Genomic DNA, 26025 nt, shown 5'->3' with positions numbered 1-26025 from the left:
TACTCTCATTACTGTATTTTCGCATAATTTATCGTTTTTTTACATTTTTCTCTTTTTTTGTAGATCAATGTTTTGTCGTGTTGGGGTAGGCCACTTCCTGGCAGTTTGCTGCCTTGCTTATAATTAAAGNCTTATATATTATTTTCATATACAGTATCTATTACTCTCATTCCTGTATTTTCGCATAATTTATCGTTTTTTTACATTTTTCTCTTTTTTTGTAGATCAATGTTTTGTCGTGTTGGGGTAGGCCACTTCCTGGCAGTTTGCTGCCTTGCTTATAATTAAAGACTATCTATTTTTTATAGGCCTATATAAAATACTTAACTTAAAATCAAATTTTATTCAACGACGAAAAAATAAAAATAGAAACGATGGCACCAGGAATCCATAAATCATCATGAAATTTTTGAACAAGTAAGCGAAGCGAGCGGGGGTTAACCCGAGGGACGAGCGAAGCGAGCGGGCATTGAACAAATTCTAGCGGGAGAGGGGGTTGGATCGAGAGATGACAGTGAAGTGAACGGAGTGGAGGATTGGTCCGCTCACTCCGGGAGGTTGAGCAAAGGGAGCGAAACAAGAGAGAGCCAAGCGAGTGCGAGTTGTTCAGAGGGAAGTTGACCCTTGTGGAGGGCTTTATCGTCACGAAATGTTTGAACAAATAAGCAGAGCCATAGGACGAGCAAACGAAACGATTCACGAAACCATGGAATTCCAACGTTTTTCTGAGGGACATTCAAACAAAATCGTGATGTCCGATCGATTTAAATAAATAATGTGTTTTTATTCTGAAATCTGAAGGTTGCTTTACGTTCGATTTTCATTGAGAAAGTTTGAAAGCTTTTTTTATGTGATTTGTATAAAAAGTGTTTTTCAAATTAATTTGAGTGTGAAGGTGAATTTCGAAACAGACTATTAATAAACTTTGGTCTTCATTCCGAATGAAAATTCGTTAACGTAAACTAAGTTTATATTACAGAATTCTCACTCGGAGTGAAGATCAAATTTTATTAATGCCTTCGCATAAAAAATAAAGGAGAGAAACAAAATTGTAGTTGAGATGATAAGAAAAATGCTTCGATATCAAAACCACCAACGAAAATATCCCAGAACGTTCGAAAACATATAGGGAAAGAAAACAACAAACGTTACAAGAACAGAGATCACCAACACCGAGAATGGCAAAAACTTGTTTTTACCACTGTTACAAAATTCTGATCATGTTAGAATAGGGGCCTATACATAGATACATCATTGTTCAGTCATGGACAGTTGTAGAGCTATCAAGGTGTCGATCAGAATTGAAAGTGAAAGAGAAAGTAAAATTAGAAATGTTGTTTGGAAATAATTGTTAAAAGAAAGGTTTTTTTCTTTAAAATTATTGTTATTATTGAAATTTTTGTTATAAATATTCTATATTGGGAATAAAAAGATAAAATAAATGTATTATTTGATTTTTAACGTAAATATTATACTATGTACAGTACGGTACAGTACAAGGTATATTTTTATTTATTAATTTTGATTCATTCTTTCCTGTGGCACTAAGAGTGATTTTTTTTTCTAGCCGGATCGAAGCAGCTAAAGTTGGTTAAATTTAGTTAAAAAAGCGTGCAGACACGCACGTCAGATACACACAAATATAATGTTTATATTTATGTTTGTTGATTTAGTAATAACGACATTAATAAGGTAATTAATTATAAACAACTATTTTTATTAATAGACTTAAATGTATCTTAACACGTTACGTTACTTTCAATAGAATAAATGTAATATCAGATTACCAGGCTACTATAAATAGATTTATTGCATTAAAGTATGAGAAAGGTACAGAAATAATTAACTCTTAAGTGCAGCAGTAATCTTAAAACTTTATTCGAAATAAAATATTAAGATTACTATTAAGATAATTAAATATTATAATTAATTTCTTTAAATGAAATGTATTAGTATCAACATTTAAAATCAGATATGTGTATTCTTTGATCTATGTAATTATATTTGTTATCGTTTTGAAGATATTACTTACAAATTCAAATTAGAAATACAATTTTTTTTGTCAAATTTTTATTCTCAAGCTCTAAAATTATATACAAATAATAAAAAAATACGATGAATCAAATACAAATCAAAAATATAATACGACTAAATTTATTTCATAAGCCTATAATGCAATTTATTTATTTTTAATTCAATATTGGAAAATTTTGATATTAACTTTAATCGGAAAAATCGGATATTCTCATAAATACAAGTTTAGAATTAACTTGTTAAACGAGAGATTAAACAGGGTAAAAATTAATGCGAAAGACAGAAAATAACATAGGCCTACTTGCACCTATGAAGGTACAGTACATTATGTTATTTTCTTTTTTTTTACTTTTATATAATTTATATATATATAATTTTATTTATGGATTATGTTTAAAACATTTGTAATACCTGATGTTTGTTGAATCGTGTACTATACAATTCAACAAAAATATCGAGATAAAAGTTGAATGAGTCACGATATTGATGCAGTTAACAAAGCTATCAAATGTCGTGTTTTCTGACTATTCTTTCACTGCATTGACAACTGTTACTGCTGATTTTGATATTTGAAACCTAAAGAATTAAAAATATTGGTAAAGTGAAATCAAAGAAGCATAATTGTTATTAATTAAATAAATTTTTAACTTCATTGGGCTGCAATTTTCAAATTGCAGACCTATATATTCCCACTATCTCCGTATGTCCTTCAGCCCATCCTTCAGAACAGAGTTAGATAGATGAAAATCGAGACCAGATATAGAAAGTTTATTTTTAAATTAAAATATCATTAAAAATTGCAGCTCGGCATTGTAACAATGTCACAATAAGTTCTTGCTCGTTCATTTATAACTTATTTGCCTTCTTCAGGTCCACTTTTAATTCTACAAATTGTAATATAATTTATTGTTTACTTTATCAAATTGGCATGTTATTTGTTTTCTAAAACAAATATTCAAATTATTGAAGATTTTTTGTATGTATAAAGTCCGCATTACAATTTTATTATTGATTCTCGGAAGCATCGCTGACAAAGATTCACTCTGCATGATATACACGATTGTCAAACGATCAAACTAAGATGTTATTAGTTCAGTAATGTTGAAGTGAGGATGGTTGGTCATTAGAGGCCAGAAGGGCCACGCTCTACCAATAATTTTATTAAATCAAATTAGTCAATGACAAACAAAAAAGTGTGTTGAAAAACAAATAATTTAGTTTATTTGAAATTGAAGTTATTGTTATAAAATGACAATAACTAAAACAAATATATAATAAAAAAGTTATTGTTATAAAATAACAATAACTTCAATTTTAAATAAACTAAATACAATAAAAAATTTTATTGTTATAAAATAAAAATTTTTTTACGAAAAAATATAATTATTATCTCATTCTATTATAAACTTACTTAGGACAGGCCTTCAGATAAGAAATATTTCGCAGAAATGTCCTTGTTTGCAGGTGCGGATGTCCTTGTTTGCCGGATGATTTGTCACTGTCGAATTTTGTTGATTTATTATGTTCCATTAAAACTTATTCAGATTCTCGCAAATACAGTATAATCGAAAAGTCGCTCCTCAGTGGGAGGGAAAGAGGGAGGAGGTTTCAGGAACGAATTAATGACGTCTCAGGCAGAACGCACATCGAAAGAATTAAAGTAAGTTATGATATCAACACTCGACCGACCACATGGGTGTGGCTCACTGCGGAGCGACTTTACGATCGCACTGTATAATATGTAAAAATGTTAAGTTTTAATATATATTTTTGCTTCTTTTTATAAGAGTTTGCTATTTTTCTGAATAATAATTTTATAGATTCAATATGAAAGAAATGTTTATCAAGTACACACACACACACATATATATATATATATATTTAATTAAATTAAATTCTTAACAATAATTAACTAAAGCTCTGAGAAATTCCATATGTAATTTATACAGTAAAGAATTTAAAAGTCAATAAATTTACTTTAAAGATAAAAGATAGAAAAAGAAAGTATAAGAATAATATTTACATACAACAAACATTTATATCTTAATGTAATATGAAAAAGAAAGATAAACAAACTACCATTTAGATATGACTTTTAAAATATAAGTGCTGTACTATAATTGATTAACTTTTTTTCTAATTTATTTCTTATCGACAAAACTACAGTACGAAAACTGTTAATATTCGTGATACTAAATAGTTGTAATCGTTAATTAAAATTTTAATGTATATGTTATTTGTTTACTTTAAAACTTAGGCCTATATTTTCACACAAAAAAAGGAAGAAAAACCAGAACCAATACTGAAATATTTTTCTGAATATGACTAAACACGTTTTTTTTTCGATTAGAGATTCTTATAGTTGAATATGTTTCGGCTTAATTATTATATATGATTTCTCATTCACGAAAGCATTAAAGCATTTTTCTGTAGTTTATTTAGCAAAAGAAAAAAAAAACAAATTTTAAAGTTTCATTATATAATTAAATTTTTTTACAATTTTTTATATTATTATATTTTATCTCTTTTTCATGTTTATAAAGTCTAAAATTTTAGCATTTCTATAGCACTTATTATAATGTCCATTTACTAAATTAGAAAAGCTTCGTTTTGTAAAGTATAAAATTATTTTTAGATTCGAAAGTTCATTAAATACCACTTAGCTGAATTAAATTCAAAAATTTTCTCTTGAAAGGAAAAATGCCAGATAGATGACCGGCACGACTCTATTGTAAAGGAAAAGTGTTATGTATAGGGGCAAGCCACTTCTAATTTGAGGTGGATAGAATATATTTTAAATTAAAAATTTGATTAAAAATTTCAGCCCGGCATTGTGACGATGTCACAATAAATAATTGCTCGTTTTGAATCTATATATTATTTGAAAGAGAGTTTCGGTTTGTCCGATTTACTTTGAGTAAACGGCTGGTGCTGAAAATACGTTTCAGGTATAAAATTAAAGCTCTTACCCTGTAGATAATGCTGCTGATAAGAGATTTGAAAAAGTGCAATGGTTCAGGCATGGCGAAGTGACAAAGATACTGTACAACGTTTAAGTCTGAAGAACGGCTTCTACTGTACTATTTTAGTTACGATTTTTTGTTTTCAATTACGTTTAGTCTTCATTGAGTACTTAGGTGTATTAAATTGATAACATTTCAGACATTGTTATATTTTTATATATTTCGATTTTTTAACGAAATGTTCGAACCGTTTTAAATTCGAATTTGTTATTGCATATTGGTTCGATTATAGAAGGATTGTAAACGTTCCAGAAAATTGATCAAATTGAAAACAGTTCGTTTGCTTCTCGGCAATTCTCATCACTCTCGGCGTTAGGTGCTTTATAACAATTACTATCGTTTTGAAATACTGAATATAAATGGGGTTTGCTTGAAAAATCCGCGCGGGCGAAGTCGCGGGTAACAGCTAGCATGTTAATAGAAGTATTAACAAAAAATCATTCCTGTATAAAAATAAGTTCTGAATGATTATATAATTTTATACATAAAAATAATTATAGCGTTTGAAATATTAATATAAACTACAAACATTATTGCAGATGACAGACTTTCTGCTTTATAATGATTTTGAGTTATAATGAGATGTACTCGTAATCACATTATGCAAATGAATACCGCTCTATTTTGGAATCGATTATATATTCTACAGCTGTTTCATTTCCTTTACGAATTTTAATTGTTACAATTATTTCATTTATTACAATGTAATTTAAAGAGAGGAAAATACCATATTATTTAGCAGATCTGATCTTCGCATTCAGTAATAACTTATAATTTTAAGAAGTGATTTATACTTTGTTTCACTGTTTAAAATTTGATTAGGTAAAATCAAATGTTAAACATGTAACTGAGATTCCTAATTACTATTCTCATTTGTAAGGATAATTATTTTAATCATTTTTTGATCTGAATTGCGTTACTATCCATCAAATCATATTGAAAGGTTTACAGCCAAATAACTTAATAAAATATCATTATCATAATTTAACCAGTATTATTTTAATGAATCTTTTTCTTTGACTACAGTATTTCAGAAATCAAACATTTCATTTATTTGTAATGATTTTCATTTTTTAAACATTTACATTACGGAGATTTGAGACAATAGGTGACAAAAATTAAAAAGCATGAACTCGGCGACGAATAATCTTGGTCTGCTCGATAAACTAACAGTTCTGTGCTTCCTTTTCCAAGCATTGAAGCATTCCGTTCACTTTTCCTGCGTGATTTTGGACCAATCGTGCTGCAAACTTTTCAGAGGCTTTCCACCTTATTGGCTTTTCTGCGAAAGAGGTGTTGTTTTAAAAGACCGAAGCCATAGCAATCCATTGGCGATATATCAAGGCTTGACAAGTACAATATATTTTTTTCTCGATGTAATTGATGCCAATCGAAGTTTTCAAGATACGCAGTCGTGAAATTTGCTGTGTGGATGCCATGTGTGACTTTCTGGAGTTCAGCAAGACATAGAAACGAAACTTCTCTTTCTACGTAAGACTTTAGTACCTTCTCCACGTAGTATTCTGCGTTCACGTTTTTGGAACACTACGATCATGAAACCATCTGGCCAATTTACACTGCAGAGGATCAGCCACTCCTGAAATATATATTTTGTTTAGCAAATTCCTCTCTCTGTTGCAGTAGCCTAAATATATTTAAACCCAAGTATGGAGGCGATAAACAAATACTCCGATTCCGTCAAATTTGAAATGTGCGACTTCATCTGCGACCTTAGTGTGATATTTTTAATAATGAGTATTTTCTTTTTATAAGAAAGATACCACTGGATATCTGAACACTTTTATGTAAAATTTCTTTATAAAAATTGTACTAAAATTCATGGCGAGAATAAAAGAAAATGAATATACGAAATAACCATGGAAAAATTTTCGAGTACAGTACATAAAAAAATAAAGATGTATTTTTTATTTTTATCAGCCAAAAGAATTCCACTTTTATTAGTTGATTTAATTATTTTAAAGAAAATTAAACACAATAAAACGCAAAAATGAATCTGATGACGTAATAAATTGACATGTAAAATAGTTTCTCCTGCGCTACTACAGAAATAGTTAATTTTCTAACGACAGTTGATGTGAATGTATTTTTTGAAATAAAAGTATTTTCTGAAAGTAGGGAAACATCGCGTGCGATACGCATAAAATTTTGATGTGAAATGGTCTTTATAGATGAATATCTTTGATATATAAATTTATCGAAGTGCCCACTTTCTATGAAATCTTTTTAGATACGAATTAAAAAGTATTTTTCATACCTTGTATTTCACATTTTACTAATAGTAAAATTCAAAGTCGGAGTCGGAAGAATTTTATCGATTCTGACTCCGCCCTAAAACATCGGACTCCAATTCCACAATATTTAAACCTTATGTATAGTGGTTTTGTTTGGTTTATTTTTATACGGAAATGCGACATGTGAGCGATCTGCCAAGGGAGATGCTTCCTGGGAGAACTTTCTTTGGAAAAATTGGCCCCTTTTTAGGTGTTACAAACGTGAAGAAAATTCCATGCGGTCAATCCGTTGGCGAAGCGCGAACCCTTTATCTATAGTAATCATGTATTCTGCCTTATGACGAAACGAATAAGCATTATATTTATTTATATTACTCATTTCATTAGTGGAATAAAACGGATAATAAAAGAAATTAAGATACAGGCCTATTCCAAGAGTTTGATATTTTATCTATAATAATGCAAAATTATACAATTTATTAATATCGCCTATCATATTTTAATTCGCATGAAAAATATAAATTATCATTTTTCGTTAATATAAAATTTGTGTTTATAACGTCTTCTATTTCATCTATAAAATTCATCTATAAAGACTTCGTTTGCCTCAAGCGCTAGACTTTATCGTTAGTATATGATTGGATATATAATAAAAATGATGTAAATTATAATTAATTTTAAATAAATTAAATTTAGCTATTAAATTATTAAAAGAATTTACTATTGAATAATTTTTAAACTTGTACGTATTAAGAATTTTGGTTCAATAAAAATAAAAAAACACTATAAACTGAACAGGTCACTTAATTGTATTTTCTATGGTGATTTTGATTATTAACATATATATATTCTGAGTAATAATTTTCATTTTTACCGATACTTTCGCAAATCGTTGATATATATGGATTATTAAATCAATAATACATTAACTCTATATCGATTGCAAGAAGTTTACATCTAATATGATAGAGAATTAAATAATTCTGTGTGGAAATAATATCGACTTATGCCATGTTTACATTATATAATAATGACTAAAAATACTAAGTAAATTATTGTGAATGTATTACTATCGTTTTTAAAACATTTACTATTAAATATTACTGTTATTTTATAAATGGATAATTTTAATGAATCTTGTTTATTATAGATAAAAATAATTCATATATTGCAAGGAAATTTATCGCCACATTTTTAAATGAATTATTGGAAAACCAATAAATTAATATATTGCACTTGAAATTTAAGTCATGAGACACTTTCAAAGATGCAACGAAGTTTAATTAATTTTTTAATTCCAATATGATACTGCATATGATACTGTCTTTCAAGGCTGGAAATTTGCAATATGTCCTCAATACTTTTTAAATGTGTTCGCAACCAAAACTCAAACAGATCCAATGATCTAAAAATGTCATAATGATGAGTTTTGGTATATTTTTATCCGGAAATGTCTTCGGCGTGTCTTGAAATGTTACCATACGAAATTTAGTTGCATTTGGACTGCTAAACATCTCTGTTGACAGAGTTGAATAGGTTACTTTAATTACATCGAAATTTCATATATTAATAATGACTGAAGACCTAAATTTTTATGAAGTAACTTAGAATAAAGTATTGATGCGTAATTTATTTTAAAACACAGTAGTATTAATTTTAAAATTTTTTATATCGAAGATGATTAATCGATTGCATTGGTTGGATAAAGCAACGAAACACATGGGTGATCTGCAAGGAGAAGCCACTCCAGGTGGACTTTTTATGAAAAACTGGCTACTGTTTAGGTGTTTTCTACGGGCGAAGTATTCTATGATCTGAAGATGGCTGTTAAAAACACAACGCTGAGCTGCAATTTTTAATCATACTTTTTAAATTTATTAAATTTAAAATACATGCTCTCCATCTCAAATTAGTAATCTTTTCATTGTACAGTACTATACATCTTCCTGTTAGCAACAGCATGCCGTCCTCTAACTCCTTTCAGAGGAAAATATTTGAATTGAAATAACGTGACTTCCGGTTTGCATCCGAAGTTCGTATACAGTTAATCGGGGCCTCCTGTCCTTAAGCTTTCCATATATGGCCTCGGATTTTATCTATTTAACTTCATTCTTGAGATTAACGAAAGACAGATAAACAACAGACAGACAGACGACAGTAGGAATTTATAGGTTTACAATTTTTTTAAATTGCAATTCAAATAGATTCTAAAATACAGAACTACAGTAGCCTATATATTAAAACTAGCTGCGTATGCCCGGTGTTTTTCGGGTTTTCGAAGAGATAGGGATTTCTGAGGTTCGGTTAGGAGAGGATGATAAAAATACTCTTAGTAATTAAAATGTACAGTACATTTATGGACCTGAATATTTACAATAATGTAACTGCAAAATATAAAAACAATGCTCGGGCTAAAGTTACAGGGAGTACTTTATGAGTGTTCGGGGCTGAGACCCAGAGTATTGTTCTAGGGTTTCGAAGCCAAATTTGATGCGAATATATTTGAACGCTATAGAACGTTTACCTAAGAAATGTATAATGCATTGTAAGTTAAGAGGAGTGGGCTGTAGGTGTGCTCGAGATGCGAACCTCACATTTTTTTTCTAAGATGTTAAAGAATATTCACACCGACTTTGATTGGAATACATTGAACGGTATAGAACCCTTTGCCTATCTGGATCGGGAAAGGGTTAATGCTCTCTCTCTCCCCCGGGGGAAATTTCTAAAAATCCCTTCTTAGTGTACGTTGTCATGGAGTACCCTAACTGTGTACCAAATTTTACCTCTTTAGGTTCAACGGTTTGCTCTGGGCAATGATGAATCAATCACTCAGTCAGGACAAGTACCGTATATCTGCACAGATAAGACGATAGTTGAATCATCAAAAAAGACTCCCCCCAAAATCCGGGGTCGTCTTATAGGACAGATACAAAAAAAAAATTAGATTGAAATTTATATAAATTAAAACTATTATAAAATAAAACAAATCACACAATGTATTTAAATTGCCCATACGACGTTTTTGTGAATAGTCAAGGTCATTCATTACCCGAATGCCCGAATCAGTGCAAATGTTTGCAATAATCGCAAGGCAGTACTGTCAGATGCAAGAAAATAAAATTTGTTCATTCGAAAAATTACGAATAAGACATAATTCCGTCCGTATACGCTATACAGTGTTATTATCCAGATGATGATCGCTGATCTAAACTAAATTCATAGGCCGTTGATAGTTTGGGGTCCCATACCCATATCCTATTTCTGAGATTAAAGAATGTTTCAATAAGAGAAAATAAAACTCATTTAATCACTGAGCCTTCTACTGCCCCCTGAAAGCCTCCAGCGCCCACAAGGGGCGTTATCATTCACTTTGAGAAACGCTGCTCTAAATGTATTTTTAATTATATTATTTATCTGACGTACTTAATATCTATTGAATCTAATAACCTTTGTTATTAGATCCAATATATTCCATATGCCCTCTAAATGCCAATTCTTGCTTTGATAAAAACATATAACATCTATTAATTTGGATAAAATATATCTATTAGCCGTAATTACCTCGTTATAATTTTCAATATTTATTTTATATTATTTACTAATGTTAAATTCTATTCCGTTTTGATTTCCAAATTGCTTCAAATGCGAAAGAATCGACGATTTTTGGTGTCTTTTGCCAGCTAAATCGTCAAAGCCATTCTTATTCCACACTAATTTCATTTGAAAATAGTAGGGCGAGCCAACAAAAGAATTTTTGCATTTTTATGCATCTACAGAGCCATTTTATCGTGAAGATGTCGAACAAATTTTTTATTGAAGTGTTTATATTTAACTTAGGCATTGGTCTTCCTCTTTTAATAATGTTTTCTTTTTCATTATATGATCTTGAGCCAAAACTATTTTAAAATAAATTTTCAATATCGCAATTACATTCCGAATTGCTAGCCACGATATAAGGGCTAAAATTAAAAATAAAATTATGAAAACTTACTCGGTGAAATAAAATGTGTAGTGGCTATCCATACCTGGCACAAAATATTCTTCAATTGTATGAATATACTTTTAAAGAAAATTATAATTAAATATAGCTTTGTAATGAAACGTACATGAAAATAACACAAAATATTCTTTACTCTTTAAATCTAAACCACTTAGTCAAATAGCTCCCTACGAGTGGAATCGGAGACGGTCCCGCTAGGTATGCGGTGTGTACATGCACGCGGACTGCCAAATCCCGAGGATGCCGATACCGGTCAATTTCAAATGCCTCTTTTGTCGCATCACTAATATACCTTAAAAGACGCGACAGGGTTCTTGTAAATTTTAAACGTTTCTCACCATAGCTGTAATTCTAAATATGTTAAACTTAATAGATTGTCCGTCGTTTGTTTTCTAACTAATTCGTTGTAGGACCAGGTGTTGTCCACGGAAATTTCCAAAATTTACAACTTTTCGGTCACTCTCGTTGAACTGGAAAATTTCTGTCTTTATTACATTAATAATACGAAGAAATCAGTCCCACTGTACTCGGCTATAGATTGGTTCGGTTAAGCTTTTGTTTAAGTAATATTCCGGCTCTTTAATCAGGGTTTTGTTTACGTCCCCAATTCCCTAATCGCTTTAATTATTTAACTACTTCTTAAATAGAAATAAGTCGAAACCGGTTACTTTGTACTCGAATATTTGTAGGAAAAAAGGGGAAAAAAGTGGAAAGACAGATTTTTATGACAAACGGATACATAAATCGTAAATTTAAGGAAAACGAATTCTAAGCTTTTTTCTGTACCTGGTGCATCTCTCTCATTCATTAAATTTAGTTGTAAATGACTCTGCCAAAGTAACAGTTAATTTTTTAACATTGTACAAGAGTTGTACACGTTTATTTCTACATCCCCTTAGAGATGGGATATACGAAATCGTAATATCACTGGTTTAACATTGAAATCCGTGAGTGATATAAAATCAGAGAGCGGAATAAAAATATCAAATATTTTAATGGGTTTTTTAAAACTCCTGTCAACTATGCAGAATTATCATAAAAACATAACCTAACCGATAAGAATTTACTGATAAGTTATAAATCTACTCGTGATTCGGTCCTGGATAGAATTGGAAGCGTTATATGTGTAGCATTCACCCAAGGTCCTAGGCTTCCACCAGCTAAACCGGGTGAGGTTGGTGCTCTGTAAAGCGCATGCGCGAATCTGGCTGTTTGGAAGCTGACAATACAGCGCTTCCACTCCGCCACTAATACAGTATTCGAATATACAATAGCAATCTTGTCTTTTTTTTTCACGTGTAGTATAGAAGTTTGTAATAAGATACATAATGCGATTATAATAAAATATTGTGCAATTATTNAGGGTATCGTTGAAGTCGTCTCGGTCTCCTCAGTTCAGATAGATACTCAAAGTCCCGAAATTCCATAGGTGGTTATCTATATAATAATTTCCCTAATTGTATTAATATTTTAATTCGTTTGATTTTTTGTATGTTTTTTAATTGGTTGATGATTGATTCTATCAACTAATTTGTCGATTGTTTGATTGTATTAACTTGATTCTTTAGATATCGAAAATTAAATAAAGAACATTATGTTAATTTAAGCGTACAGAAACGTTGCTGTTGTTTCAGCAAAGATCTTTTCACTTTACCATCTTTTCGATTTTCACTTTACCGAGTGCCTAGTAGGTAATTTGCAGATTACCTAGATAATCTGAACTTTACCTAGGTAATTTGAGAAATAGAACAATTTTAGCAACTTTAACGGATCACGCTAGTTAATCTGCAGATTAACGAGTTTCCGAGCTTTAGCGGTAACATATACATATCAGAGGCCAATTTGATTCTTACACCTAACAAATATTTTATATAATCAATTTTGTATCATCGAAATAATTAAAACACTGAAAATTTTTAAACTAAATTAGATAAGTAAACATTAGTTATTGTCATTTTTATTTGATACCTTACATTTTATTGAGTTTTCGCTTATATATAGGCTACTCTTTCGGGTTTAATTTTATTAGAAAAGAATTTTAACAAATAAATCTTCATTATTCTATTGCATTTTCAATAGTATTTTATCTTTGTCTCTTTCAAAAGAATTATCTATACAGCATTGCATCATACAAGTTTTATAAATCAATTTATGCAAAAACGGTCAGAAAAAAGGCGATTTTCTATTAACTTTCACCGAGATATAGATATTTAGATTATATTTAAGCCTTTCCTAAGTTAGATTTAAAATTATTTGTAGATTTTATTATGTTGTTTTTCACTTTTGTTTTTTTAAATGTAGAAAACACTAACTCTGTTGATCAAATTCACAATGCTTGAATTTCTGACAGATAATTTATCGATAATTTATCAAATGCTATTAAAATATGCTTTTAGTAGTGTGTGCAAAAATAAATATTGTTATTGGATAGGTCACGTAAAAAATATTTTGATAAATAGAACAATTTTGTAAAATAGCATAAAATATTCCAGTCACGCAATTATCACCAATAAAATGTTATAATCGATGAAATAGTCTACTGTAAGTTTTCGTAATTTGATTTGTCAAAAATTCAATGAATTCAATGATTGTTATTTTTATAATAAACAGCTTGATTTATATCCTAGCTTGATTTAGATAAATTGAACACCTAATACTTAGTCTGTTAAATTGTACGCTTTTTACATATAATTAGTGCTTTAAATTAATATAATTATGATTATTTTAGAAAATGTAATAAATATTAAATAGCTGCATTCGTTTAAATACATTAAATTATAGAACAACACAGTAAAATATTTATTAAAAACATTGCACATACAATAGCTTAATGCGAAAACTGTATAGAATATATCTTGGAAAATACAACTTACACTGGCTTCTGCAATACTTCTAACAAATATTGCACATATATTTAGTCTCTTAATCTAATAAATATTTCAATCTCATAACATTTACAATAAATTTAATTTTTCATAAAATATTTAAATTCAAACTTCAATAAATTCATGATTTTTTATCCATAAATATTTGAGTTCATTTTCATTCTAACAATTAAAAATATTTTTTAACTATTCAAATATAAGATTATTATATAAATTACTGTATATATCGAAAATTTTATAATTTTATTAATTCGATTTTTTCGCATGAAAATTAGTATTTCTGCGCATTGAAAATAAATTTTTTTTAGTTATAAATGATGGTTGCTTGTTAAACGTTTCATATTATCGTTTGCTACCAAATTTTAAAGGTGATCTTAAAGTAATGGACGGATACATCATTATAAAAAGCAAGGTTGTTTATTTGAATAGGATAAGGAAATAAACTACGAATACGAGATGCAATCATTTAGTTGAAGCATATTTTAAATGAAAGCATTACAACTTTAAGTGTATTTAAATTTAAAATGCTTAATTAATTTTGGATTTAACTATGAAAAAATGTTTTTCCCAAGTCGGGCATTTGATAAATTATTAGCGCGCAGTTTATTATCGGCATATTCCTCGATTTCATTCTCACATGAATGCAAAAAGTTAATAAAATATCTTTACGTATTAAAAAATATATTTTGCAATTAATTTATCACTTGTTTTAATTAACACTCTTTGAAGTATTTAAATTCCATCTTCTAACGTCTCAATTTAATACTTTGATTTCAACTATACCATAACCAATCCCAAAATATTTGATACCAAGGCAAATCACACAGTTTATCCTTTTCTTCAAACCTATTTGAAACTTTGTTATTCTTAGCAGTAATACCGATCCATTCAGGCAGATAAGTTTTATTATAAGGCAAGTGATCCGTTAAGAACGTTGAATTTGGCATTAAATATTCTGCGAAATAAACAGTATCGCCACCCGCCAAATAAGCTCCCCAAAAGCCAAATGTGCCATAAGTTATAATTGTATGATTGCACTGAGATAGAAGAGCCAAATCATAAGCTGCTTCGGGAGGAGTTGGTGCGACCACTACATCAGACCACTTAGTTAGATATTTACGACACCATCTTCGATCATCGCTAACTACTATAAAGATCACATTACTATATTTATTACGAAAATACTTGAAAGCTTCGTTAAAATAGAGTAAATTTACTTTTCGTCCGCTGTATTTTTTTAACCACTTGCAATAATCCGTCCTCCTCACATGAACACCAACAAATAATGCTTTCGGTTTCTGCTCTCTCAAAGTTAAAAGAAATGTTTGAACATAAGACACTAAAAATTCCTTAAATTGAAATTCTCTGCGAATTATATTTCTTATATGATCAAAAAACGTATATGAATTGGGAAATCCATATCCACTGAGTACACTTTTATCCGTTGGGATGTGACTATCTTCAGGACGAAAATACGGAGCTAGTGGATAATCTCGCCTCTTATTTTTTGGAATTTCTTGAATTTCTGCAGCACTTACATAAAAATAAGGTCGGAGGTGAATCATGTTACAATGTTGCGCATATGGTGTACGATTATTTAGTTTAGATAATCCCAGTAAAGCTGCGTACGTTGACATTTGATTACCTAATCTGCCAGGATTACAGTATATGGTCAAGAAGGAAGGATCTTGAAAGGCATCTACAAAAGATATTCAAATTATTACTATATGATTTAAAACATTCTTATATTAAAATTTATACAAAAGTTATAAATTTTAGTTTAAATTTTTACCTATTACTCAATGGATATTAAGTTATATATGTCTCGTTTAATGAAAATGTTGAAGCAGAAAGAAATCCAAGAAGAAAAAAAAAAGATCGTTGCAAGAGAAAGCCACATATCTGTCAACCAAACTTAATAGTGAGGGATAAGGACGCTTGAAATGAAGGACAAACTATTTCGAGAAGGGAACAAACAATTTTAAATATTTAAAATCAATAATATATATATATATATTATACTGTAACTGATAATAAACATGTTATAATATTTACTGTGCACTATAATATATTCTGTAACGATCATAAAACATTTTAATTTAGACTCCTTTCATAATCACAGCACATAATGAAGTGTAAAAAGATATTGCCGACAAGGAATAGTATGGTTTGTAAAGAGTGGTCAATTGCCAAGCAGAACTCTACACCAGAGGAAATGTTTCTTCTCCAAAGCAGAGGAAAAATAAATCTAAAAATAAATCAATGTGACATCGTGACATTGCCAAGCTAATTTAATCATATTTTTAATTAATTAAATTCAATATATATGCTCTCCACCTAAAATTAGTAGCGTCTTGCCCCTGTACATCATACTTTTCCTTTAGCAATCGAGTAGTGCCGGTCATCTAGCTAACTCCTTTCAGGGGAAGTTTTGAATTAAAATAATTGACTTTCGGTTTGCATCGGAAGTTCTTATATAGTTAATCTGGACTTTGTTCTTAATTTTTCCGTATCTGGCTTCTACGTTCATCTATCCAACTCCGTTCTCGAAATTAAGGAAAGAGTCCGACGGAGGACAGCTGATATTTATAGGTCTACAATTTTTTCAAATTTCAGCCCAAAACCTGGTGGCCGCAGAGGATTGTTCTCTTGCCTATGCGGCCATTAGTATACATCGCAACTTAGTAGAAAAAATGTTAATCTATTAGACGTTGAGCAGATTAACTAGATGACAAAATATCCTACAAACAAAATATTCACACTACAAGAAGACAAAGTGGTCCTAAGCGTGGTGTCAGTTCCAATGGTTTAGACTTTAGAGGGAAGTATCCTGAAGATTAACACCAATTATGTAGAAGGTAGTGTCCTCTAATGAATGAAGTTTGGTAATTCAACGCATAGAGTAGAAGTCCAAATATCCAGCTAACTTAATCGAAAAAGTCTGCAAGAAGTGTTCTCTGGCCACAAGGCTTTATTGGCACCAGGAAGCCTAATATACTGGGGAATTGGAAGGGGCAGGATAAAATCCAGCCATCAAAACCCAAAAGTATACGAGGGCGCAGACACAATACAGATAGTAGACATCCCAGATGAAAGCTACCGACAGGACTATAAACACTTAGTTCATGCAACACTACATGAAGAGGACAAGACAATAGCTGCTATGGAAGATACACACGTCAGTATCCAAGTTTTATGTATCAGCTAAACTAGGTCGCTAAACTAGGCTGCTATACTAGGTCGAGAGAAAGACCAAGACGATGGCTAATAACTAGCCACCTAGAAAATAAAATAAGCTAAGCCTAGAAAGGAGGAACTTTTTCCATTTACATGTCTAATTTGTTAGACAACGTCCCAAAACTTATCTCTAGGCCTAGTTTTAAGAGCTTGCTAAGTCTAGCCGAGGAGGAAAGAAAGGAATAGGTCACCTAAAACAAGGATAAAAACTCTGAACGCACTAGTATAAGTCTTTTCAGAAATTCGAACTGAACTGCAATACATATATACACACACAGAAAGAAACAAAAATCTTATTTTGCGGGACTATCAACGTGATTAAAATGACGATGGAACAACAAAGTAAAATGCGTTAAAATACCGCAAATCACGGAACAGTTGAAAGGTCTGACAAAGCATGTTACCATAAAATTCTAAATCTTAAGAGAATAAAATAGTTTACGATGCACAGTACGACACAAAGTTTAATTGTAGAATACGTTATATCAGAAAATTACATCTTAAGCACTAAAAAAAATCTTCGAAAATGAGTAATTAAAATATTAATGCGTAAATTAAGAAATAATAAAAATAATTTATATATTAAGTTAAAAGTTAACACTACTTACGAAAATTTATTTTAAATTATACAAAATGCAAAGTGTGTCACAAAGCAACAATGAAATAAATTTTAAAATTCATTCTGAACATGCTCAATTCGTACATGAGTTGTTTTTACATTATGGCGTATATCAACCACGTATTGATAAAATATTCCATTTCCTCAAATTTTTTATTCTCGTAATATATTTTCAGAATTTGTGTGTTGTGAAATCAATGTTTCTGGTCTAAAGGACTAGGCAAAATGAATTCTTCGCACAAAACAGCGACAATTTTCATTATTTTTTTTTAAATTCATAATCAGACAATATAAATCAATACAGTAGATGTATTTTATTATTGCTAACTGATTTATTGATAAATTTACTTTTCGGAAATTAAAAAGGACAAGGATTTGACAACAGAGTTGACACCTATCATACACCTATAGATTTATAATTAAAATCATTACAATTCTCTTAAACCGTAATAATAATTGTTAGCTTAAAAATTAATATCTGCTATAATAATTTTCTTTCGGCGACCACCTTCGAGATGCTGGAGTGGTTAAAAACAAGTTTTGCTAGTGCTCTATCACGTGCCCGAAACGATGGGATCACGATCTATCTAGTCTGAAAGTAAAAGCAGCGTAGATAGATTCGCTCAGGATACAACACATCGACTTAGTGGCGTCTCCTGGATAATTTGTCGTCGTCTTGTCGGACGTGTTGTAAGCCGACGTCATAAAATTTTTCATCGATTATATCTGGAGCGTTTTGTTAAATATTTTATAAATTTTGTACGTATTTATTTAAACATCATGCATATTCAGCGCGATATGAAATATTTAATCTAGACATGCACAATTCATAAATAATGCTGATGAACTTTATAACGTAGATAATGACGTATGAAGAATCACAATAAACACAACTGTATTTGCTAAAAATTCAACGCGAGAAAACAAACGTTGATGAAAAAGTAGCATGCTACGTGATACATTATCAAAGGTTAAATTTAAATACAGAATTTCTCTTTTCGTGCCTTATGGTAATTTATACATTACAAGTTAATAACTAATAGTAAATTTTTAATGGCATCGCTGTTTAGGCTACATATTCGATCGTGTTAAACTCGTCGTTATTTTTAATTTCCAAGGGCGTAGTGTGAAAAATATTAGCCAAAGTCAACCATTTTAATATTGGTGAAATACGATAGAGGTTTCATTCGAACAGACCTTTCCCAGAAATACGAATCGTAAAAATATATTAAATTTCTTGTTTTTTTTATGTCAAAAACGAAAACGCTGTTAGTATTGGAAAAGTTTTATTGATCGATGTAAACTATCATTCTATTTGATGATTTTATTAAGTTTTATAACTGTTTTTGTAATCACCAAGTATCGTATGAAATTTAAAGATGAGTTCATTAAAAAATATTAAAAGATGAATTTTTTAAAATCATTTCGTGCAATTTGTTCGATGAATCGATTTATTTTATCGATGCATTATTAAATACAGTAATTTTTTTCGAATATAGGGAAAAGACCGAAATATGGCTAAAAATTCAGATTATGAAACGAAAACTAATCATTCTGATGACATAATGAGTTTCAAATGCCAAACTTCAATTGAAATCTATCTAGTAATTAAATCGGAACTAATTGTTTTTGTTTTATTTAAAAAAATATATTCGAAATAAGTATTAAATGTTCAATTGTTGGAGTAGAATGTCGAAAAATTTTAAGTTTTATTTAAAGTTGCTAAGTTTATATATATTGTATATAAATTACAAAATAATTTATCTGAATACTATTTAATAGAATACACAAACTGATCTCTCAATCGTGGAAAACCAGTATTAACACTTAAGATGCACCCCTTTTAGATGCCCGTTGTGTATAGAGATTTGATTAATATGAGCTCTTATTGTAAGTTAAATTTAATATTTTATAGTTATTTAAAATTTATTATTAAATTTAATATTTTATATAACTCCTTTATAAAGAATTAAATGGTTTTCTTTGATAAGAGAATTAATTCTCTTCTTTTTTTTCGTCCTCTGATAGCAAAATATGCTTAATCACTATATAGACTATGACTTCATTCGCTAATGAAGTCATTCTCTATAAGGATCTATGTGCAAATAAATTTTCTAAAAAATATTTTGTTACATTTGATAATTTAATAATACATAATGCACGATTTAAAAAACAAAAATCACGCACTTCCTATATTTAAAAATACGGATGATCCGAAATGTAATAAAGAATTTGTTTCCCGAGATCATTTCCCTTCTAATAAGTCATTTAGATTTTTCTTATCCATTCAAAAACAAGTTAAAATCATAACAGTACGAAACTCTTCACTAATTTCTCTCTGCTATCGAACCTATAAAAACGCTCCTGTAACAGATTCATGTCCCAGATATTCATTTGGCACAATTAGTCCAACAGTTAACAAACTTAGATTAATGTGAAATAAACAACAAAGTTAAATAAAAATATTTAAACTGATTTCTTTTTAATCAAGCATGAGGATTCCGCAAGGTTAAAAGTGAAGACACTGATCTACGTGAAATGCAGTAGGCCTACTTTATACACTTATATTTCATACATACACGAAATTAAAGCACTGATATATATATATATAGCCTATATAATTATATTGTGTGCGCGCGCGTGTGTGTGTGTGTGTGTGTGTGTGTGTGTAGTGAGTATATTATAACAATTAATAAAATTAATTTTAAAAATGCTTATTCTTCGATACAAGTGAGAAAAACTCATTTGTTTACACTTATTAATTCATAGTTTTCACTTAAAATCTTAAGCAACAGATGATTTCCTTCTATTACAGCATACTCCTTAGAAACTTTCTAAAATGCTAAGGATTTAATTAGTGATTCTTATGATTTACTGATTGCAGAGTTACATTCCAAAAGTGTTTTCATAGCCTCTCTTCATTTCATATTTTGACAATTTTATACTTCAGATATTTTAATGAATTTATTTATATTAATTACATGTTTTGCTTTTCTGGAAGTGTTAGATTAATATAGTTGATGCAGTTTATACAGCTACATTCTGATACAGAAAGCATTCTTTCCATCAACGTCACATGCCTGTTAACAGTGTTTTAGAACCCTTGCCACATTTTTCCTTCCCTTTCAGATTTTAAAAACATTTATTGTATTTCCTGTAAGATACATTTTAAAATAATCTGTATATTTTTATTGCTTTGATTATATTTTTCGTTTTAAGTAATATAGTTGTTTTAATTTAAAAAAAAAACATTTTATAGAAGGTGATTTTTGTTGCCTTTGCCTTTATATTTTTCTGTTGTGTAAATGAACTTTCTATTTTTATTTCTTAATTCGCTATTTATCCATCCATTATTACAAATCATATCTAAGGAAGATATTTTATATAAATAGAATGAAATACAGGCTATGACTAAATTGGTTACAAAGGTTAATTATTATGCATCAATTATTTAATTCGAAAATAAACTTTATTTACTAATAAACATAGTATAATTTCTTTTAACAAACGAAAAAAAGGAGCAAGTGAGGAATACATATAGTTATTAAAACTTAAATTCTTATTAATTCTGCAAGCACAGTAAAGAGAAACGTTTAATAATATAAATAATTATACTTAATTTTCTCTCTCGAAAATTGAATAAGCTAATAAAATCTAAACAAAGCTTGATTACATTTTATCTAAATTACATTTAAGTCATTCTGTTCTATTTAAATCAAAAACGTTAAACTTTAAAATGCTTAACTGTGTGCCATTCAAATAATATGAATTCCACGATAAATCAAATATTTGCCCTGAAATGACTAAGTATTTAAGATAACAATATTCAGAATATGAAAAGTCATGCTATGAGATGCCAAAGATATCTAACAGTATACTAAAAACAACTTCGATAAATTTCAACTTTTCACTTTTGATTTATCATAGTTCTATACGAAATTACCACCAAAGTTAATTATGATAATTTGTAAAATCCTGTCAAATTTTAAAATCATGTAATCACGTTCCCAATCAATCCCAAACAATGGAAAAACTGATTTACTAATGTTTATAATAACTCACTCAATCTCTGAAATCGAATTTTCCTTTATGATAGATAGTTCTTAGAAGTAGACTTATAGAATATGCACGTATACATTTTTAATACGTTAGTCGGAAGTCAATAGTCTTAGCTACATAATTTTCTACGCTAATTATTGCTGTATATATAATCAGCATTAAGTTAGATTAATATTTATCGTAATAAAGTTTGACCGATTAGTAATGTCCGAACAGAAAGATTGAAAGCCTGACGTACAAGCAAGTGAAACTATTTCAATCACAAATACATACAAAATTGTCGATATCTTTTTTCATACAACAGCAAGGCTACAATTACGTATTACGTTTTCTTGAATATTAATTTGGAAGTTCTTATTAGATTAAATGACTTATTTAATAAGTCTCCGAAGAAATCCTCTGACTCACTCTTGCTGAAACTAGTTGATACTAGGAAAATTCCTTGTAGATACGGATTGTGAATGAAGTTCGATGATGATAAGTGATCACTATACTAAATAGATTTTCTTGTCTAATTTTTGGCGAATCAGATGATTAATCTACTAATTAAATCACTAAGTTAAAGTCTAATCTTATATTGTAATTTTGGAAAGAATGCTTATGCATTTTCGTTTTTCTATTGTTTTCAAAATTTATAAAGTTAATACGATAACATTAAGCATCTGAAACATTGTATCGGTTTTCTTTAATATGTTTATGTATATTTTGATATATTTATTGATACATTAGTTTAATGGCTGGAGACTAATAGCCTACAATTATGCACACAAAAATGTACAGTATGCGTGTTAAACGTAAATGTATTTATTAGTTTCTCAATTATCGATATTAATTATGTTCGATTTTATCATTAATAAAAATATTTACTATTATTGAAATTTTCCATACTCTTCATTTTTAATGTTTGTTTTAAATAAACTGTACACGCAGCAGAAATAAAGTCTAAAAATTAAACTGAAAAGCCCTGAAGTCATACTTAGCGCTCTTTTGGATACAGAATGCGCATATATATGCGTGTTCTGTACAGAACGAACACTTTAAATAAATTGTTCAGGATATTATCTTAACGTAGCATCTACGTTATCTAGACTAAATCAAGATTATCTCAATTTTCTTTCTTTTTCCCAACTTAAAAGCAATTCATAAACATTATCCAAACATTAATCATTTTAAAATGATTTTTATATTTCAGAAGTTTTATAAATCACTAAATAATTTAATTACTACTTCGATTAATATAATTTAACATTTAGCTTTAATTTATTTTTAGAATATAAATATAGTATACAACTTTTATTATAATAAATCAAAGACAGATTTCAGCATAAAATAGTTATGAGTAATAAATTATCATCTCAAATGACTCAGTCTGTTATTTTTTTAAGATCTATGTAAATTAAAATTTTAATTTCAGTAAATAAATTCATTTAAATTAAAAGCATATTCTACATTAGATAAACATGTTAAATTGAAAAAGCAAATATGAAACTTGAATAGATTAGTTTATTGTAAATATATCAGATCGACTTTATTCTGTTGAAGAAATGATTCACGTACCATTGTTCCAACTTATACAGCCAATTCTTTTATCTAAATATGATATTTTTGTCAAGGAAGAATTTGTTTCATGAAGCATTAAGTATACGAATATTATAAGTTCTATTACTGACTAAAATTTGTCCATTAAAGTTCAATAAGACCTACTGTATAGTGGCAAAAATGAGTAATGTAATTAGAATTTTTTTACCAGTCATTGCATGAACTACAAAAAAGCTAAAAATATAAGAAGGATTTAGCTTTTATTTATAAATCAATGTATTACAAGCCAACTTAATCATATTCATTTAAAATTAAATTTTAATAACTTTTTTCCAACAATTCCTTCAAAATTCACATTTTCTGCTTCTCTGTATTTAAGTTTTGACGTAATTATAATATATACTGAGCTGTAAAAATGAATTATGTCTGTGAAAATAAGAAAAATATAATCCGCAATAATCAAATCAAGTCATCAAATGTGATCGAACAACAAGACATCTCTGAACAATTTTGAATTAAATAAGCATCGATTGATGATGATATAATAATAATAATAATAAATTTTAAAAGTATATGTTCTATGAAATTTTAAATGCGATTAATTTAATTTTAGTTAAGTACATAAATTTGGAACAAAGTTGCAAATCACACGGTTTTGACACAAAAAGATGATTTATAAATTGTAATAATTAATTAATATGTAACAAATCCAAATTTAAAAAGAGTGTTCATGATAAAACTAAGTTTATTTTAAAAAGTGCTAAAATATATTTTAAAACTTACAGTATATAATAAAGTTATAATCAATATATCAAAGCAATATTTTGTTATTAATCCTTCTCGTGATAAAATCACAAAACTTTTACCAAAGGCTTCATCAATTTATACCGGATTTCAATATATTATTTTAAAACTATCAACTTTACTATCTCGAAAAAGATTCATATCTAAAACAGAACTCTTACTGTGAAAATTTCGAACGGTTTTTTTCATATTTAATTGAACAACAATTAAAAACGGTAGAGCATATTACTTAAAAAAATTCTAAATTAATTTTAGTAATTATGCATATTTAGTTCAAACTGTAAAAAAAGTACTTGATTAAATTACATGTTTATAAGAAAATGATTAAGATATGTTTCACTTAGTTTTATTAAAATTAAATTGATTTCAGGATTCAAAGTTTAAAATATTAATATGAAAATCATTCATATTTTAAAATTTACATTTAGAATAATTTAATAAACGGAAGGAAAGGAAATTCACTAAAAGTAATAAAAATGTTTATTTCTAGTCTGGTTATTTTTAGTAGACAAAAATTATATTTTTAATGAAGTCACGTGCAAATACGTAACAAGCTGTGCTACTTGCGAAAACTTTCACACGTGATATACAATATTAAGTAACTGAAAGTCATGCCTACAATTATCTTATACTGTTTATTATCAGAATAAATTTCCAAGAAAGATGAAATGAGTAAAACTTGTTTTCAGATACAATACAAATCAAGTGTAAGTAGCGAAAGATTACGCACGAGAACAAACCATTGAAATATTCAGTTTTAATCGAGTAATGTTTAAACAAGCGTGAGACCTATTTTGCAACTTGAAATAAGACTGTATTTTAAATACGTAATAAAGGAACTTCCTCAAGAAAAAACCAAAGTTAAACCCTTACAAAACATCGACCTTGCAGTTATTATTTTTTTTAAAATAAAAGTATTCTTACCTTGTTTAATATGATACCATTGATACCAGTTGTTAGTCGAATGTACAAATAACCATCCTAGAAACAACAAACCCGTAATAAACGCAGCAGTTAACAAACGTGAACGACGGAAAAAAAACTTCTCTGTCGTTTTAAAAATTCTTGCGAGTAGTGATAGATAGGAACCGTGCATCGTAGTCAAAACACGCTTTAAAACATTTGATAAAATTTACTAGAACTTGGAAATAACGCAAGAAAATGAACAAATTTGCGAAGAAGAAACATAACATTCTACTAGACGAGATAAATTTCTAAACTACACTCACTACGACCAATGTCAAAGGATGGATGAAACATCCACTAGAGACATCTAGCGGTTGTTTTCTAACTATTGTTGTGTTGTAAATGTTTTCTTGGTATATTGCCAACTCGTAATTTATTTAATATTTTATTCGATTGTATGCACTTGTATTCTAGTTTCATACACAGTAAGCGTAGTATAGGATCTACGGTCGAATAATAACACAAAAATATTATCCAATGACAGGCCATTGACCTAACCAGCTCATCATTTCTCTTCACAAGTAATAAATGCTAATAATAGTGCAGATTCATAACTTTAAAACAAATATACTTTAAGTAATTTTAATATTCTTCTTTTAATTCACAG

General features: G+C 28.9%; 1 protein-coding gene across 1 annotated transcript; it reads right to left on the bottom strand.

The window, feature by feature from the left end:
* Nucleotides 1-14084: 14084 nt before the first annotated feature.
* On the bottom strand, nt 14085-25735 carry LOC111635298 (galactoside 2-alpha-L-fucosyltransferase 2-like). Its single transcript, XM_023380228.1, has 2 exons — nt 25377-25735; nt 14085-15893 (listed from the first exon to the last, which is right to left on the bottom strand). The coding sequence occupies exons 1-2, from the start codon at nt 25546-25548 to the stop codon at nt 14968-14970; spliced, it is 1098 nt and encodes a 365-aa protein (XP_023235996.1). The 5' UTR covers nt 25549-25735; the 3' UTR covers nt 14085-14967.
* Between the last annotated feature and the right edge of the window lie 290 nt (nt 25736-26025).

The sequence above is a fragment of the Centruroides sculpturatus genome, unplaced genomic scaffold (genome assembly GCF_000671375.1).
Source record: "Centruroides sculpturatus isolate CEXI.00-Female unplaced genomic scaffold, Cexi_2.0 scaffold928, whole genome shotgun sequence".
NCBI lineage: Eukaryota > Metazoa > Arthropoda > Arachnida > Scorpiones > Buthidae > Centruroides > Centruroides sculpturatus.
Note: the sequence above shows the minus strand (reverse complement) of the source record. Positions and strands in the feature narration are given on the sequence as shown.